The sequence below is a fragment of the Cnephaeus nilssonii genome, assembly GCF_951640355.1.
Source record: "Cnephaeus nilssonii genome assembly, chromosome: 15".
Taxonomy (NCBI): domain Eukaryota; kingdom Metazoa; phylum Chordata; class Mammalia; order Chiroptera; family Vespertilionidae; genus Cnephaeus; species Cnephaeus nilssonii.
In genome coordinates, this window is record NC_137086.1 from 905524 (window position 1) to 920322 (window position 14799).

At 62.8% G+C, this 14799-nt stretch overlaps 1 protein-coding gene across 1 annotated transcript; it reads left to right on the forward strand.

Moving 5' to 3' along the window:
- Positions 1–962: 962 nt before the first annotated feature.
- On the forward strand, positions 963–11852 carry ALLC (allantoicase; the record flags this gene model as incomplete). The annotated part of the gene is made up of 11 exons (XM_079792560.1): positions 963–1052; positions 2093–2143; positions 2717–2804; positions 3428–3553; positions 4410–4489; positions 5426–5558; positions 6512–6667; positions 7000–7073; positions 7576–7684; positions 10528–10652; positions 11646–11852. 11 exons carry the CDS (start codon positions 963–965, stop codon positions 11850–11852), a joined length of 1239 nt encoding a protein of 412 aa, XP_079648686.1.
- Between the last annotated feature and the right edge of the window lie 2947 nt (positions 11853–14799).

Sequence of the window (14799 nt, forward strand, 5' to 3'; positions counted from 1 at the left end):
GACTGGCTGTGGAGCCGTCTGCCGTGGCTGGGGCACCGGGTGGTGAGCCTTCTAGATGCCCGGCTCCCCGGCAGGGACAGCCCGGGCAGGGGCTCAGCGCAGGCGGGGAGGGACTCCCTCAGGGCCCGGCGCCTGGGACCAGGTCCGAGTTTGTGACGGACCAGCCGGCCGCTCCCTCCGCTCCCTCCGCTCCCTCCACAGGAGCTTCTGCAGGGACCGTGGGCCTCTCCAGGGAGGGGCTGCTCCTCCCCACCCCCTCCCCACCCCCTCCCCAGCCCCTCCCCACCCCCTCCCCACCCCCTCCCCACCCCCTCCCCACCCCCTTCCCACCCCCTCCCCAGCCCCTCCCCAGCCCCTCCCCACCCCCTCCCCACCCCCTCCCCACCCCCTCCCCAGCCCCTCCCCAGCCCCTTGTGACATCAGCGCACAGCCAGGCTCCCCTGCCAGGTCGGAGTTCTCCCTGCTGGGCCCTGGGGGAGCGCCATGAGACCTTGGCTGGCATCTGCGGAACAAGGAATCCAGTCCTAGACACGGGCTCCCGGCTGCTGGTGAGATGGCGCGGCCTATGTATTTACTTACGTATTATTATCATTTCTAAAATACTTGTTTATTGGTGTCAGAGAGGAGGGGAGAGGGAGAGAGAGAGAGAAACATCCATGATGAGAGAGAATCACGGATCGGCTGCCTCCTGCACGCCCCCCACTGGGGACCGAGCCCGCAACCCGGGCGAGTGCCCTGACGGGAATCGAACCCTGACCTCCTGGTTCCTAGGTCGACGCTCACCCCCTGAGCTGCGCCTTCGGGGCTGAAGTTCCTTTTAATCCACCTGGAGGGTCGCTGGGCGGGAGGCACTGCCCCTCCACCCGACAGCGACAGCGTGCGTGTTGTTTGAACCCTTCTGACCCGGGCTGGAGCCCACACAGCCGAGCTGACCGAGCCCCCCCCCCCCCCCCCCAGGAAACATGGTGGACTCCCCCAGGGAAGGGAAGCTGGCCCGGTCTCCGGACTTCGTCCAGCTGATCGACATGGCGTCCGAGTCCGTGGGAGGCAAGGTGAGCGGGTGTCTGTGGGGAGGACAGTCGGAGGCCCCGAGGCCGCACGGGGGCCACTCGCTGCGAGAAACCCGTTTGAGCCCCAGGGACCGGCAGGGCCTCCCGGGGAGCCCCACCTCAGGCCCCTCTGGGGAGCCCCACCGCAGGCCCCTCCCGGGGGCCCCACCGCAGGCCCCAGGAAGGGAACGCCGGGCGGCCGTGCCGGACGTTTGACAGAGGCCGGACGTCCTGCACTGTCCCGTGCGGTGCTTGCGGCCTGGGCAGCGTCCGCAGTGCGGGAGCCCCGGAGGCCTGGGCACCACCCGCTGCGGGGTGCCCGGTCCCCGCGTGGCCAAGGCAGAAAGGCCCAGCAGCGGGCGGACTTGCTAAGATCTCAGTAGCGGGCAGGGCGCGTTCTTAGTGTACGTTAAAGCATCCCCGCCCCCCCCCGACCCACTCAAAATGCCCTGCTTTGCCCGGCCGGCCTGGCTCAGCGGGTGAGCATTGACCTGTGAACCAGGAGGTCACGGTTCGATTCCCGGTCAGGGCCCAGGCCGGGTTTCTTTTTCTTTTCTTTTTATTTTTTATATCTTTATTGACCTCAGAGAGGAAGGGAGAGGGTGACAGAGAGAGAAACATCCATGATGAGAGGGAATCACTGACCGGCTGCCTCTTGCACGCCTCCCACTGGGCATCGAGCCCGCAACCCAGGCCTGTGCCCTGACCGGGAATCCAACCAGTGACCTCCTGGTTCCTAGGTACACGCTCAACCCCTGAGCCCCGCCGGCCGGGCGAGCTGCCCATTTTGTGGGAAGTTAGTGCCCGGGCGTCCAGATGGCGAAGGGGATGCAGAAAGGAGGGTGGGAGGGGAGACGGGGGGGGGGGGGGGGGCGGGGACGGGCAGCGGTGAAATGGAAACACAAGCGCGGAGGCTTAACTGCGCATCCTGTCTCTCCCCGGGGCCATTCCGCTCCCTTTGCCGCGGCTCATAAGGTTCCCGAGGGCTGAAATGAAGAGGTTTTTAACTTACGGTCCTTTTATCTTCTTCCTCATTTGCCCAGGTTTTGTTCGCAACAGATGACTTTTTTGCTCCTGCAGAAAACCTGATAAAGGTACCCTCAGCGGGAGAGGGCGAGGCGGTGCTGACGGGCTGCGGGGACACGGGAACGCACACCCTCCCGGACGGGGGCGGGGTCACGGGCTGCCCCCCCCCCCCCGCCCCCGGGACCTGGCGTGGGACAGCAGACACGTGTAGGAGTGAGCGCAGGCTCAGGAGGGACACGGAGCTTTGGGGCCACGTTGTGTTGGGGGTCGGAATCGCGTTGGGGAGCAAAGTGGTACACATCTTGCATTTTGGGGAAAATGTTTACCCGCTTAACCCTTTGCGCTCGCTTGCTTTTTTCTCGATTCCTTCATTCTACTCGGGATTTAATTTAAATGCCCCAGATTTTACAAAGCGCGGCAGTAGAATAAAAAACTGGAGTTTCTTTTCATGCGAACTTATTTATTTGGATTTTTTTGTATTTCAAATTATTGATACATTCAAAGAGCTGCTACCGATGCTTACCGTGTCGAGTCACACTCGACATCCGAGTGCAAAAGGTTAATAAGCAGCGTGTAGGACGTGTTTCTTTAAAACAAAGCACGGATGTTCGTCACTGACCCGTGGGACCTCTTCGCTTCAGAGTGACAGCCCACGGTTTGAAGAGCATAAATACACTGAGTTTGGCAGGTGGATGGACGGATGGGAGACCAGACGGAGGAGGATCCCAGGTGAGCAGAGGAGGCTCTTCCTCCAACACCAGCAGGTTAAGCAGGGCTGTGGAGAGCTGGCACACGGGGGTCTGACTTTTGTGTGTGTGTTTGTTTGTTTGCTTTGGTTAATCCTCACCGGAGGATGCTTTTCGATTGATTTTCAGAGAGAGTGGAGGGAGGGGGAGAGAGAGAGGGAACAGCGATGTGAGAGACACAGGGGTGGATTGCCTCCCACAGGAGCCCCGACCAGGCCCGGGACTGAGCCTGCAACCAAGGTTCAGGCCCTGGATTGGAATCGGACCCGGGGCTCTTCAGAGAGCCAGCGCTCTGTCCACTGAGCCAAACCAGCTAGGGCTGTTGTTGTTTTATTGATTTCAGAGAGGAAGGGAGAGAGGGAGAGAGAGAGAAACATCAGTGATGAGAGAGAATCATGGATCGGCTGCCTCCTGCATGTCCCCCACTGGGGATCGAACCCGCAACCCGGGCATGTGCCCTGACCGGGAATCGAACCCTGACCTCCTGGTCGATGCTCAACCATGAGCCACAGTGGCTGGGCAAGTCATTTGGTTTTAGTTTCCTTCTGTCACCTCCTCACCGGCCGGCGTCGACGTGACGGGCCGCTCTGCGGTGTGTGTCCCCAGGTCACGACTGGTGCATCATCAAGCTGGGGATCCAGGGCATGATCCGGGGCCTGGACGTGGACATTTCCTACTTCGCGGGAGACTATGCCCCTCGCATTTCAATTCAAGCAGCCAACGTGGAAGAAGGTGCGTGGGGACCTCTGACCGGGCCGCTGTGGGGTCGGGGGGCTCAGCCGTCTACGCGTTTCCAAGCAGACGGGCTCAGCAGCCGGTCGAGGCCCCTCGGCGGCCACGGCCTGCGAGCTCGGATTCCCATGCCCGCTCTGTGGTTTTCGATTGTGAACTTAGCAATGTTCTCTGACCCGGTTAGATGGCGTTATCCCCACACGCTTCAGACCTCAGCAGAGGTGCCGGTGTCCCTGTGGCCGGCAGGTGCCTCTGCTTGTATTTCTCACGCCCCCGTGGGTCCGCGGCAGGGCGCCCCGGGAGGCGGCAGGGCGCCCCGGGAGGCGGCTCCTGGAACCGCCCTCGCCGGGCGCCGCTGTGAGCGCTCCGGTCCGGGGCCAGGTTCGGGGAGCGTGGCTTCACTGGGGAACAGCCGCTCTGCTGACGAGCAGCCGGACCCGCAGGCGCTGTGCTGTGTCCGAAATGGCTGCCAGCGCTCCGCACAGCGAGCGGCTCCCACGGCGGCTCTGACCGAAGAAATGCCATCGTGTTATCTGGAAGATGGGACTCTCACACTCCCTCTATGAGAGCGGGCTTATTTATTCATTAAATATGTGTTTTATTGATGTCAGAGAGGAAGGGAGAGGGAGAGAGAGAAACACCAATGATGACAGAGAAGGATGGATTGGCTGCCTTCTGCACGCCCCACCCTGGGGATCCAGCCCGCAACCCGGGCCTGTGCCCCGACCGGGGATCGAACCCGGACCTCCTGGTTCCTAGGCTGACGGTCACCCCCGAGCCGCGCCGGCCGGGCCAGCGCAGATTCTTTTTGATTTTGAATGTGAACCCTGAGCCCTAACGGTCGCTCTAACTTCAGATAAAGAACCAGCGATCCCACAGCGAGGAGTCCGGATGGGAGTGGCTGCCACCGCCGAGGAGTTTGAGGCTGTCGCTAAGGTGCGTGGCCGGACAGGGGTCTCGTCAGAGGCTGAGGACCGCGAGGAGGGGCCGAGGCCTCCCGCACAGGCTGGGACACGCCCTGCAGGCCTCACTCAGGCACCTGCCCGGGGCCGCCCTCTGGGCTGAAAGGAGAAACTGACCCCGTAAAATCCTTTTCTAGGAATTTGACAGGGAACGTGCTGCTGATGCATTTAATAAAACAAATAGTTTGGGGCTTTGTTCTGGTACATTCCTGTTTGGTTTTTTAAAATATATTTTTATTGATGTCAGAGAGGAAAGGAGAGGGAGAGAGAGAAACACCAATGATGAGGGAGAATCACTGATCGGCCGCCTCCTGTGCGCCCCCCCACTGGGGATGGAGCCCACACCCAGGCCTGTGCCCTGACCTGAATGAAACCGTGACCTCTCTTGGTTCATCCTCACCCGAGGATGTTTTCCCACTGATTTCTAGGGAGAATGGAAGGAGGGGAGAGACAGAGAGAGAGAAACATCGATGAGAGAGACTCACCCATTGGCTGCCTCCCACACTTGCCCCGACCAGAACAGGGGATGGAGCCTGCAACCGAGGTACCCGGAATCGAACCCGGGACCCTTCAGTCTGCTGGCGGACGCTCTATCCACTGAGCCACACCAGCCGGGGCGAACCAGTGACCTCTTGGTTCACAGGTCGATGCTCAACCACCGAGCCACGCTGGCTGGGCAGGGCCCAGGGCTATACTCGAACGTCCTCACCCCATTCCGGCGTCTCCTTCCTGAGAATCCTGGAGGGGCAGGCATGGGGGCCTCAGGCCGGGCCTTCACCCCCAGCCCCCCCCCTCGACCTCCCCCCGCTGCCGCCCCGGCCCTCCCTGCCCACCCTCCTGCCGCGGCCCCGGCCCTGGGGGAGGGACCGTCGTCCCTGCAGCCGGGCTAACTCTGCGTGTTCACCCGCAGCTGCAGTCCAACGACTGGGACTATCTGGTTCCCAGGACAGAGCTGAGACCCGGAATGCCTGCTTCCGGCCACAACTACTTCCTGGTCAACTCCCAGCAGAAATGGACGCACGTCAGACTCAACATCTTCCCAGGTGAACAGGGCGCCCATCGCCACGGCTCTTCCTTCCGCTTCTCGTGTCGGCAGGTTTAAAAACACCAAACGCAGTCACCCTTTCTTCAAAAAAAGGAGAGAGAGAGAAACACCCACGATGAGAGAGAATCACTGGCCAGCTGCCTCCCTCACACCCCACACTGGGGATGGAGCCCACACCCGGGCCTGTGCCCCGACCGGGAATCGAACCCTGACCTCCTGGCTCCTAGGTGGACGCTCAGCCCCTGAGCCCCGCCGGCCGGGCCATCACCCTCTCTTTCCTGGTCCGGTGTCTCGGCACGTTAGGGTTAGCGTTTCCCTTTCATTCTCTGGAAGTTCTCCCGTTAGCCCTTACCCACAGGGACTTACCAGACGCTGTCCGGGGTGGGGGTGGGGGTAGGATGTGAGGGAACCAAGCTGGGTGAGGCTGGACTCTGGGAGTCGATCACACAGGCGTGTGGGCGGCTGGGGAGGGACGTGCAGACGGCCCTCAGGTAACTGCACGTCATCACAACTTTACTGCCATCACACGCCGAGCAGCCACCATTCAGACTGCCAGGCCGTGTTCGTGTGCGAACATGTGCACGTGCCCCCGGCAGCAGTCAGCGTAGCTCATCTTCATCATCTCAGAGACCCCCCCCCCCCCGTCACCCCCACCTCCTCGCCACCAACTCCAGCAGCCGGGCACCCGCCTTCCGTCTCGAGGGATTCTGGACGCTTCGTATGAGGCTCTGGAGTGACTGTGTGGGGTGTGGGGTGTGTGTGTGGGGGGGCTCTGAGGCCACGCCAGGCCAGGGGAGACCGCAGAGCACGAGGCCTTGGGGAGCTGGGGCGAGGGCTCCAGGCAGCGCAGGAGCGACGCGGGGGGCGGGGAGAGGAGAGAGGGGGGATGGGGGGGGTGTCAGGGCTTTGGTGGTTTCTGAGCCTCAAACGGCTGCTTCCGCTCTTTTCCAGACGGCGGGATCGCACGCCTCAGGGTGTACGGCGTCGGATACAAGGACTGGGCGTCCGCCGACCCCAAAGAGCCGGTAGACCTGGTGGCCATGGCCAGCGGGGGCGCCTGTGTGGGGTTCAGTAACGCGCATTTTGGGCACCCCAACAGAATGATAGGTGAGCGGACGCCCCGGGCTGGGCTTATCCGGGGTGTCCGGGCAGCGGCGTGGACCCCAGTGTGGTCTGAGGGGCCCCCGACGCGGAAGAGCCGATCGTCCGTCTGTGGGCCGGTGCCTTCAGGACGGGAGGTCGTGGCGCTAGTTCCGCTTAAGCAGCTGGTCGGAAAGGAGACGTGCAGCCTCGCACCCGGGGCCGTTCGCGGCGTGGCTGAAACACGAGCCGAAGGGGAGATGACGCGCAGCGACGCCCGGGCCTGGGGACACCCCCCCTTCCCCCCCGCCCGTGAGCGCGTCCTCGGGTGAAGATAAACCATGCGCTCTTTCCCGCAGGCGTCGGGCAGCCCAGGTCGGCGGCCGATGGCTGGGTGACGGCGAGGAGGCCCGACAGGCCGCCGGTGCTGCAGGTGAGGCGTCCAGGCCGCGCACGGCTCCATTCCACATCAGGAAACCGCCTCGCCCGTGGACTGAGGGTCTCGGGTTCGATTCCGGTCAAGGGCACATCGGTCGGGCACATCGGTGGGGGCGCATGCGGGAGGCAACCCATCGATGTGTGTCTCACATTGATGTCTCTCTCTCTCCCACCCCCCCCTTACACTCTCTCTAAAAATCAGTGGGAAAAATATCCTCAGGGGAGGAGTAACCAAAAGAAAAAAAAAAAAGGGAAGAAGAGCATGCTGGGAATTTACAGACATGTACCGGCTCCCAGGAACTCGTGCCGCGTGAGGCCTTTAGAAATGGCCAGGAGGCAGCAGACACACAGGCAGCTTACACACCGGGGCCCAGAACCCATGTTCATAGTGAGGAGTAAAGGAAGTGACACGGTTCCCGCCAACACGGTTCCCCGCTGGTTTCGGGGCGGGTTCTGCGTGGCACCCGCGGGCTCACCCGTGTCCCCTTGCGTTCCAGTGCGACGAGACCGGCGCCCTCTTCGTCCTTGGGGGCGAGTGGGCCGTTTTCCGCCTCTCGCACCCTGGAGTGGTGACGCAGGTGGAGATCGACACGACGCACTTTAAAGGTAAATGTGACGCCACGAGGAAATGCGCTTCATCGGCCTGACCCAGGGCCCGAGCCAGTGTGCTCAGTGGATAGAGCGTCAGCCTGTGACTGAAGGGTCCTGAGTTTGATTGGCTCAGTCCCTAGTATGGGGCATGCAGGAGGCAGCCGGTCAGTGATTCTCTCTCAGCATTGATGTTTCTATCTCTCTCCCTCTCCCTTCCTCTCTGAAATAAAATATCCTATATAATACAAGGGTAATATGCAAATTGACCGAACCGTGGAGCGACTGGTCGCTATGATATGCACTGACCACCAGGGGGCAGACGCTCAATGCAGGAGCTGCCCCTGGTGGTCAGTGCGCTCCCACAGGGGGAGCTCCGCTCAGCCAGAAGCCGGGCTCACAGCTGGTGAGCGCAGTTGGCGGGCTCTGCAGCAGCCCTGAGGATGTCCGACTGACGGCTTAGGCTGGGAGCGGGCCTAAGCCGTCAGTCGGACATCCCCCGAGGGCTCCCGGACTGCTAAAGGGTGCAGGGCAGGCTGAGGGGACTCCCCCCCCCCAATGTCGTGCACCGGGCCTCTAATATCTAATATATACACTTTAAAAAAGCCATGCGATCAGGTGTGGGGGGGGGGGGCGGGGCTCAGGACCGTGGCCTGGCTTCCACTCGCCCGCTGTGTGACTTTGCGTGAGTTGCTTTAACGGTTTGTGGTCTAGTTTCCCCGTTTATAAAATGTCAGGATTGAACGGGACGACCCCAAAACTCACAGGAGACTCTTCGATGCTGTGAGCTTTTTACTGGGGACCCCGAGTCCCATTTGGAAAGGGCCTGTGCGGTGTTCCGTGGTTTGGCCCCAGGATGGAGGCCTGGGATGGAGGCCGGGATGGAGGCCAGGATGGAGGCCCCAGGATGGAGGCCGGGATGGAGGCCGGGATGGAGGCCCCGGGATGGAGGCCGGGATGGAGGCCGGGATGGAGGCCGGGATGGAGGCCCCAGGATGGAGGCCGGGATGGAGGCCCGGGATGGAGGCTGGGATGGAGGCCGGGATGGAGGCCGGGATGGAGGCCCCAGGATGGAGGCTGGGATGGAGGCCGGGATGGAGGCCGGGACGGAGGCCTGGGATGGAGGCCGGGATGGAGGCCCAGGATGGAGGCCGGGATGGAGGCCCCAGGATGGAGGCCCCGGGATGGAGGCCCCAGGATGGAGGCCGGGATGGAGGCTGGGATGGAGGCCGGATGGAAGTCGGGATGGAGGCCCGGGATGGAGGCCCCAGGATGGAGGCCGGGATGGAGGCCCCGGGATGGAGGCCCGGGATGGAGGCCGGGATGGAGGCCCCGGGATGGAGGCTGGGATGGAGGCCGGATGGAGGCCAGGATGGAGGCCCCGGGATGGAGGCTGGATGGAGGCCGGGATGGAGGCCCCAGGATGGAGGCCCCAGGATGGAGGCCCGGGATGGAGGCCGGGATGGAAGTCGGGATGGAGGCCCGGGATGGAGGCCCCAGGATGGAGGCCCCGGGATGGAGGCCCGGGATGGAGGCCCGGGATGGAGGCCCCGGGATGGAGGCTGGGATGGAGGCCCCGGGATGGAGGCCCCAGGATGGAGGCCCCGGGATGGAGGCCCCAGGATGGAGGCCCGGGATGGAGGCCGGGATGGAAGTCGGGATGGAGGCCCGGGATGGAGGCCCCAGGATGGAGGCCCCGGGATGGAGGCCCGGGATGGAGGCCCGGGATGGAGGCCCCGGGATGGAGGCTGGGATGGAGGCCCGGGATGGAGGCCGGGATGGAGGCCGGGGTGGGGAGGGTGACCATTTCTTCTCGAGGGTGGACTTCTAGGACACATGAGCTGGAGATTTTAAACTCTGCTCACTTTCATAGTAAAAAACAATATTTGGACAAGCACCCCTCATGTTCTGTACATTCATGTGTCATTATTTAAGAAAGTTCAGAAGCGGTTACTCAGCCTTTGTTATTCGGTAAATATATATTTTTAATCCTCACCCAAGGACATGTTTTGATTGATTTTAGATAGAGAGGAAGAGAGGGGGAGGGAGAGAGAAACACAGGTCAGTTGCCTCCCATATGCACCCCGACTGGGAACCAAGCCCACAAGCGGGGTATGTGCCCTGACGGGACTCGAACCCGAGACCCTTTGGTGCCCAGGATGGCGCCCCGACCATGGAGCCTCACCTGCCGGGCCGTCCGGTGACATTTCGATAAGCACGTGCCTCGGATCGTTTCGCCGTCTCTGCATAAATGGTGGCGGTTTACGGTCACACCGGTGATGCCTGGCTCTTAAAGGGCCCCTCACGGGTTAACCCCACGTCCAGGCCGTGCAGCGGGAGGGGCATCGGCTCCCGTGCGGGGAGGGAGCCCATCACGTCAGGAAGGCCCGACTGGAACTGCTTTTGGGAGACGGGGTGACGTTTGTGGTGCCTCTGGACAGAAGCTTCGTAAGAAAATGCGTTTTATTGCAGTGCGGCTGGCGTACAATCTTCTCGCGCCTGACATTTTTATAGTTCGCAGCGTGAGCCCCGCTGGTGTCTCGAGGAAACTTTCCACAGTGTTGTTGGCTCTGTCCCCGCCCCCTCACCCCTCCCCTCCCTCCCTCTGGTCTTTGTCGCTCTGAGTCTGTTTGTTTTGTGTTTAAATATGTTTTTCAAATTGACTTTAGAGGGAGAGGAAGGGAGAGGAGAGAGAGAGAAACACCCATCAGCTGCCTCCTGCCCGCCCCACCGGGGACCGAGCCCCCACCCCAGCCCGGCCCTGACGGGACCGCACCTCGGCCTCCGGGTGCCGCGGCCGGCGGCTCCGTGTTGGGGCCGAGCCGGTGCCGCGTGAGAAAGCCCCTCTCCTGTCCCCACAGGCAGCTCCCCGGCCAGCTGCCGCCTGGACGGCTGCATCCTGACGGCCCAGGAGGAGGAGGACATGGTGCGGCGGCAGTGGGAGCTGCCCGGCCAGCGGTGGAAGGCGCTGCTCCCGGCCACGAAGGTGAGCGCCCGGGGCTGTGCCGCCCGGCCGGGCCCACGAGCTTCCCCAGCCCGGCCCGCACGGCCTCCCCCACGTCACCCGGAACGCGCACGAGCCCGTCGACCCGCAGCGGCTCAATGATGTGATACGAGGCAGGGCGCCGGCCCTCGCCAGTGTGGCTCAGTGGGTAGGGGGTCCCGGGTTCAACTCCAGCCGAGGGCACGCGCCTCGGTGTTAGGCTCCTCCCCGGCCCGGGCCCTCGTCGGGCGCGTGCAGGAGGCAACCGGTCGATGCGTTCCTCTCACGTGGATGTTTCTGTCTTTCCCTCTCTCTCCCACGCTCCCTGAAAAGATCAATGGAGGAATAGCCATTCGTCATAGCCGTGCACACCTAGCAATCCCGTTTTGTTGTGAATCCCTCCCTCCCCGTCTGCAGAGCAGCGTTTCTCGCTACATCGCCCTCAGGAGGGTGACCGGCTTCCGGAGCCGGGACCGGTGTGCACCCAGGGCTGGGCCCGAGGTGCCGGGCGCCGCCTCTGACCCAGGAGGGGGGGGGGTCCCTGAGGGCAGCGCTGAGGGCGAGGGCTGCTCCAGGCAAGGCGTGGGGGTGGCCCCGGACACCTCGGCCACTTGTTTTTCTTATCAGTTTGTCCACTTCACTAAATACTTTAAAAACGTTTTTTATTGCGTTCAGAGAGGAAGGGAGAGGGAGAGGAAGAGGGAGAGGGAGACATCCATGAGGAGAGAGAACCACTGATCAGCTGCCTCCGCACGCCCCCCACTGGGGGCTGCGACCCGGGCCTGTGCCCCGACGGGAAATGGACCCCGTGACCCCTGCTTCGTAGGCGGAGGCTCAACCCCTGAGCCACGCCGGCCGGGCCGCTGGTTAACCGCGAGCACCACAGCCCTGGGCTCCCTCCCCTGCACGCAGGTCTCTGGGCGCCGCGTGGTTATCGGGGAGGCCTTTGTTTTCTGAGGCCCCGGGTCTCAGGGCCGCTCGCCGCTCTCCCCGCAGCTCGCGCCCAGCGCAGCCCAGGTGTTCGACAGCCTGACGCCGGAGCTGCAGGACGTGGTGACCCACGCGCGGCTCACCATCTGCCCGGACGGGGGCGTGGGCCGCCTGCGGCTCCGGGGCTTCCCCAGCTCCATCTGCCTCCTGCGGCCCCGGGACAAGCCCATGATGAGGTTCTCGGTGAAGGCGGGCTTCCGGTCCAGCCTGTAGCCCCGCGGCGGCGGGCGGCACGCGGCGGCCCCGGAACCGTCGGGAGTGTGGGCAACTCGTCTCTCCCAGGTCGGCGGCGTTCCCGGTGGTTGAATAAAGTGGTCTCGCACACACGCTGTCGTCCGTGACGTCGCCAGGACGGGCGGGCGGGCGGGTGGAGGCGTGGCCGGTCTGCAAGGACGACTTCTCCCGTGTGACGCGGCGGGACGCTGACAGTGCCCACGCCTCCGTTCTGTGTGGATCCAGCGGCAGGACGCCCGGCACGGCCACCGGCGTCGTCACTAAGTTGTCTTCACGAACGGAACCGGACGCCAGGTCCCCTTGATACTTTGTTTCCGATGCTCAGCTTCATTGTTGCTAATTTAGGACGTGGCACCTGTGGACACCCGTGGCCGATGCCCGGGCGACGTGGATGGAGCACGGAGCCAACCTCCGCGGAGTGACGGGCAGAGGACAGAAGGTTCCATAGGAGCTGCCTCCACTGGGGGGGGGTCTGGGGGGGAGAGGGGGAGAAGGAGGAGGAAAAAGTAAGGGAGGAGGGGGAGGGGAGGGGAGGGGAGGGGAGGGGAGGGGGAAGAAGGGAGGAGGGGGAGGAGCATGGACATTACTCACCCACAGCCATGCATCCAGGCGGCGAGTCAGGCCCAGGCTCACACGTCACTCAGGGCGGGTGCCTTGACCCTTGACCCGGGCAGCGGTACCCAGGTGCGCAGGCACCAGGTGTGGTCAGGACTTGGCCCCCACGTGCCTGCAGCCCCTCCGAGGCACTCCGCCCGGAGCCGCCGGGAGCAGTGGCCCTGCATGTCCGAGGCCGGCTCCGGGGCGTTAGGCTGCGGGCGGGCGCGGTGAGCGATGGAAGCGGGTATGGCAGCCAGACCGCGCAGCGGGGCTCAGGGCCGAGTCCGAGGATAAACAACGGAACGAGGACACGGCTCCTCCTGTTTCTCTTCCCGCCAACGTGTTCTTCTCGCTGCTTCACCGCGGGAGCTGTGCTCTGTCAGCTCCATCCCCTCGTTCTGCGTGGGAACCACGCCTCCGCGAGGTCCACGTTTTTAAAAATATTTTTATTGACGTCAGAGAGGAAGGGAGAGGGAGAGAGAAACATCCACGATGAGAGAGAATCTCGGACCGGCTGCCTCCTGCACGCCCCCCCGGGGATCGAGCCCACAACCTGGGCCTGCGCCCCGACTGGGATGGAACCGTGACCTCCTGGTTCACAGGTCGACGCTCAGTCACTGGGCCGCGCCCTTTGACCGCGGGATGGGTCGCTGGTTCTGTTTTGGAGCCTTTCGGACTTGTTTGGTTTCTAGGCTAAGGAGGAGGATAATTGTGCAGTAAATGAAGGGATGGGAGAAATGCAGGGAAATTCCCTCTCGGCAAACAGAGCCCTGGTGGACGGCTCCCAGTCGGGGGGCGTGAACTGCGGCGCCGTGGCAGGTTCAGGGGCACGTTATATTCTCGGACGCACCTGCGCCCGCGGGTGTGAGCGAAGGGTACGGTCACATATGACAGCCAGACAGCGCACAGAGGGCTGTGCCCGCGGCTCTCGCTGTGTCTGAGGCGCGTGGAGCGTGAATGTTTTAAAGCCCACGTGTGATCACACCCTGGGGGAGGGCGTATTTCTTCGTTAAAGGGCCCTGAGCGCGCCGTGGTCCCGCGGAAGGAGGGCCGTTACCGGGAAAGGTCCTCAGTCACTCGGTGATGCTGGAAAAACATATAAATGACGAAGACGAGGAAGCATAAGGGCTTGGGCAAGGGGACAATACATTTTTAGAGTCTCGGGTTTTCATCTCGTTTGGAAGCCCGGGGCACAGAGCACAGCACGCAAGCAGACAAAGGCCTGACGAGGATTTGTTTCCTGAGGTACGAACGGAGGCCGTATTTGAAGTCGTTCTCAGTGTAACGGTAATTCCCACGGGCCTTCAGGATTGAGGCACAGGTGCACGGAGGGACTCTGCCTGTGGCCCCATCCGTCACGTGGGTTAGATTATGGCAGTAATTCCCTGTCTGTGACCCAGAGGACATTTCCCCTCTCCCCTTCTTAGCTTTCCAGCCGGCCCAGCGGGCGAACGAGGGCCTGGCCTCCGCCCAGACTGGGCTCCCCGGGCCCAAACGCGAAGTCACTGGAAACAGACCCGCGTGCCGCGTGCTGGGCCTCCCGGGCTCAGCGGTTACTTCCAAACAGGCAGGGAGAGTGGGAGGCACCTCCAGGAGGGACCTGCGATGTGTTTAAAAAATATATATTTTTATTGATTTCAGAGAGGAAGAGAGAGAGAGAGAGAGAGAGAGAGAGACATCAATGATGAGAACCATGGATTGGCTGCCTCCTGCACACCTCACATGGGATGGAGCCCTAAACCTGGGCCTGGGCCCTAACCGGGGATCCAACCGTGACCTCCTGGTTCATAGGTCGATGCTCCACCCCTGAGCCACGCACGCCGGCCGGGCTGTCACTGTTTTGAGAGGTTGGTTCTGGTGGGTTAACTTCTGTAATGTCCAGCGTAACAGCTGCTAACGGGTTCTAGTTTCCCAGTAAACATCGGTGCAACCACACGGTGCATCTGTTACATTTTCTGTTGATGGGTGAATTCAGAGGGTGCAATGGGAGGCCTGACCACTAGATGGCAGTATGGCTCCACCGACTGAGTAGCAGCGTTTTTGTTGTTTTTCTCCTTCTCTCCACCTGGTCAGGACAAAGCCTCCCCGGCCGCTCAGGTGCAGGGGTTTCCGGCCTGAGCCTCCGACGCAACCTGCTTCTCTGGGAACAGTGCTTCCGTGTCGTCCAACTCGGTGCCCCTCCTTCGGGCCGTCTGGGAGCTGACGGGTTCTCTCCCGTCTCCTCCCCCTGAAGGAGGAACACGCTGCCACCCCCTGACTGCCGAGGAGCGGGGACCCCGGGCGTCCTCCCCACGTTATTTCGAGTCCTAGAGCCCCTTGGAGAATAGAC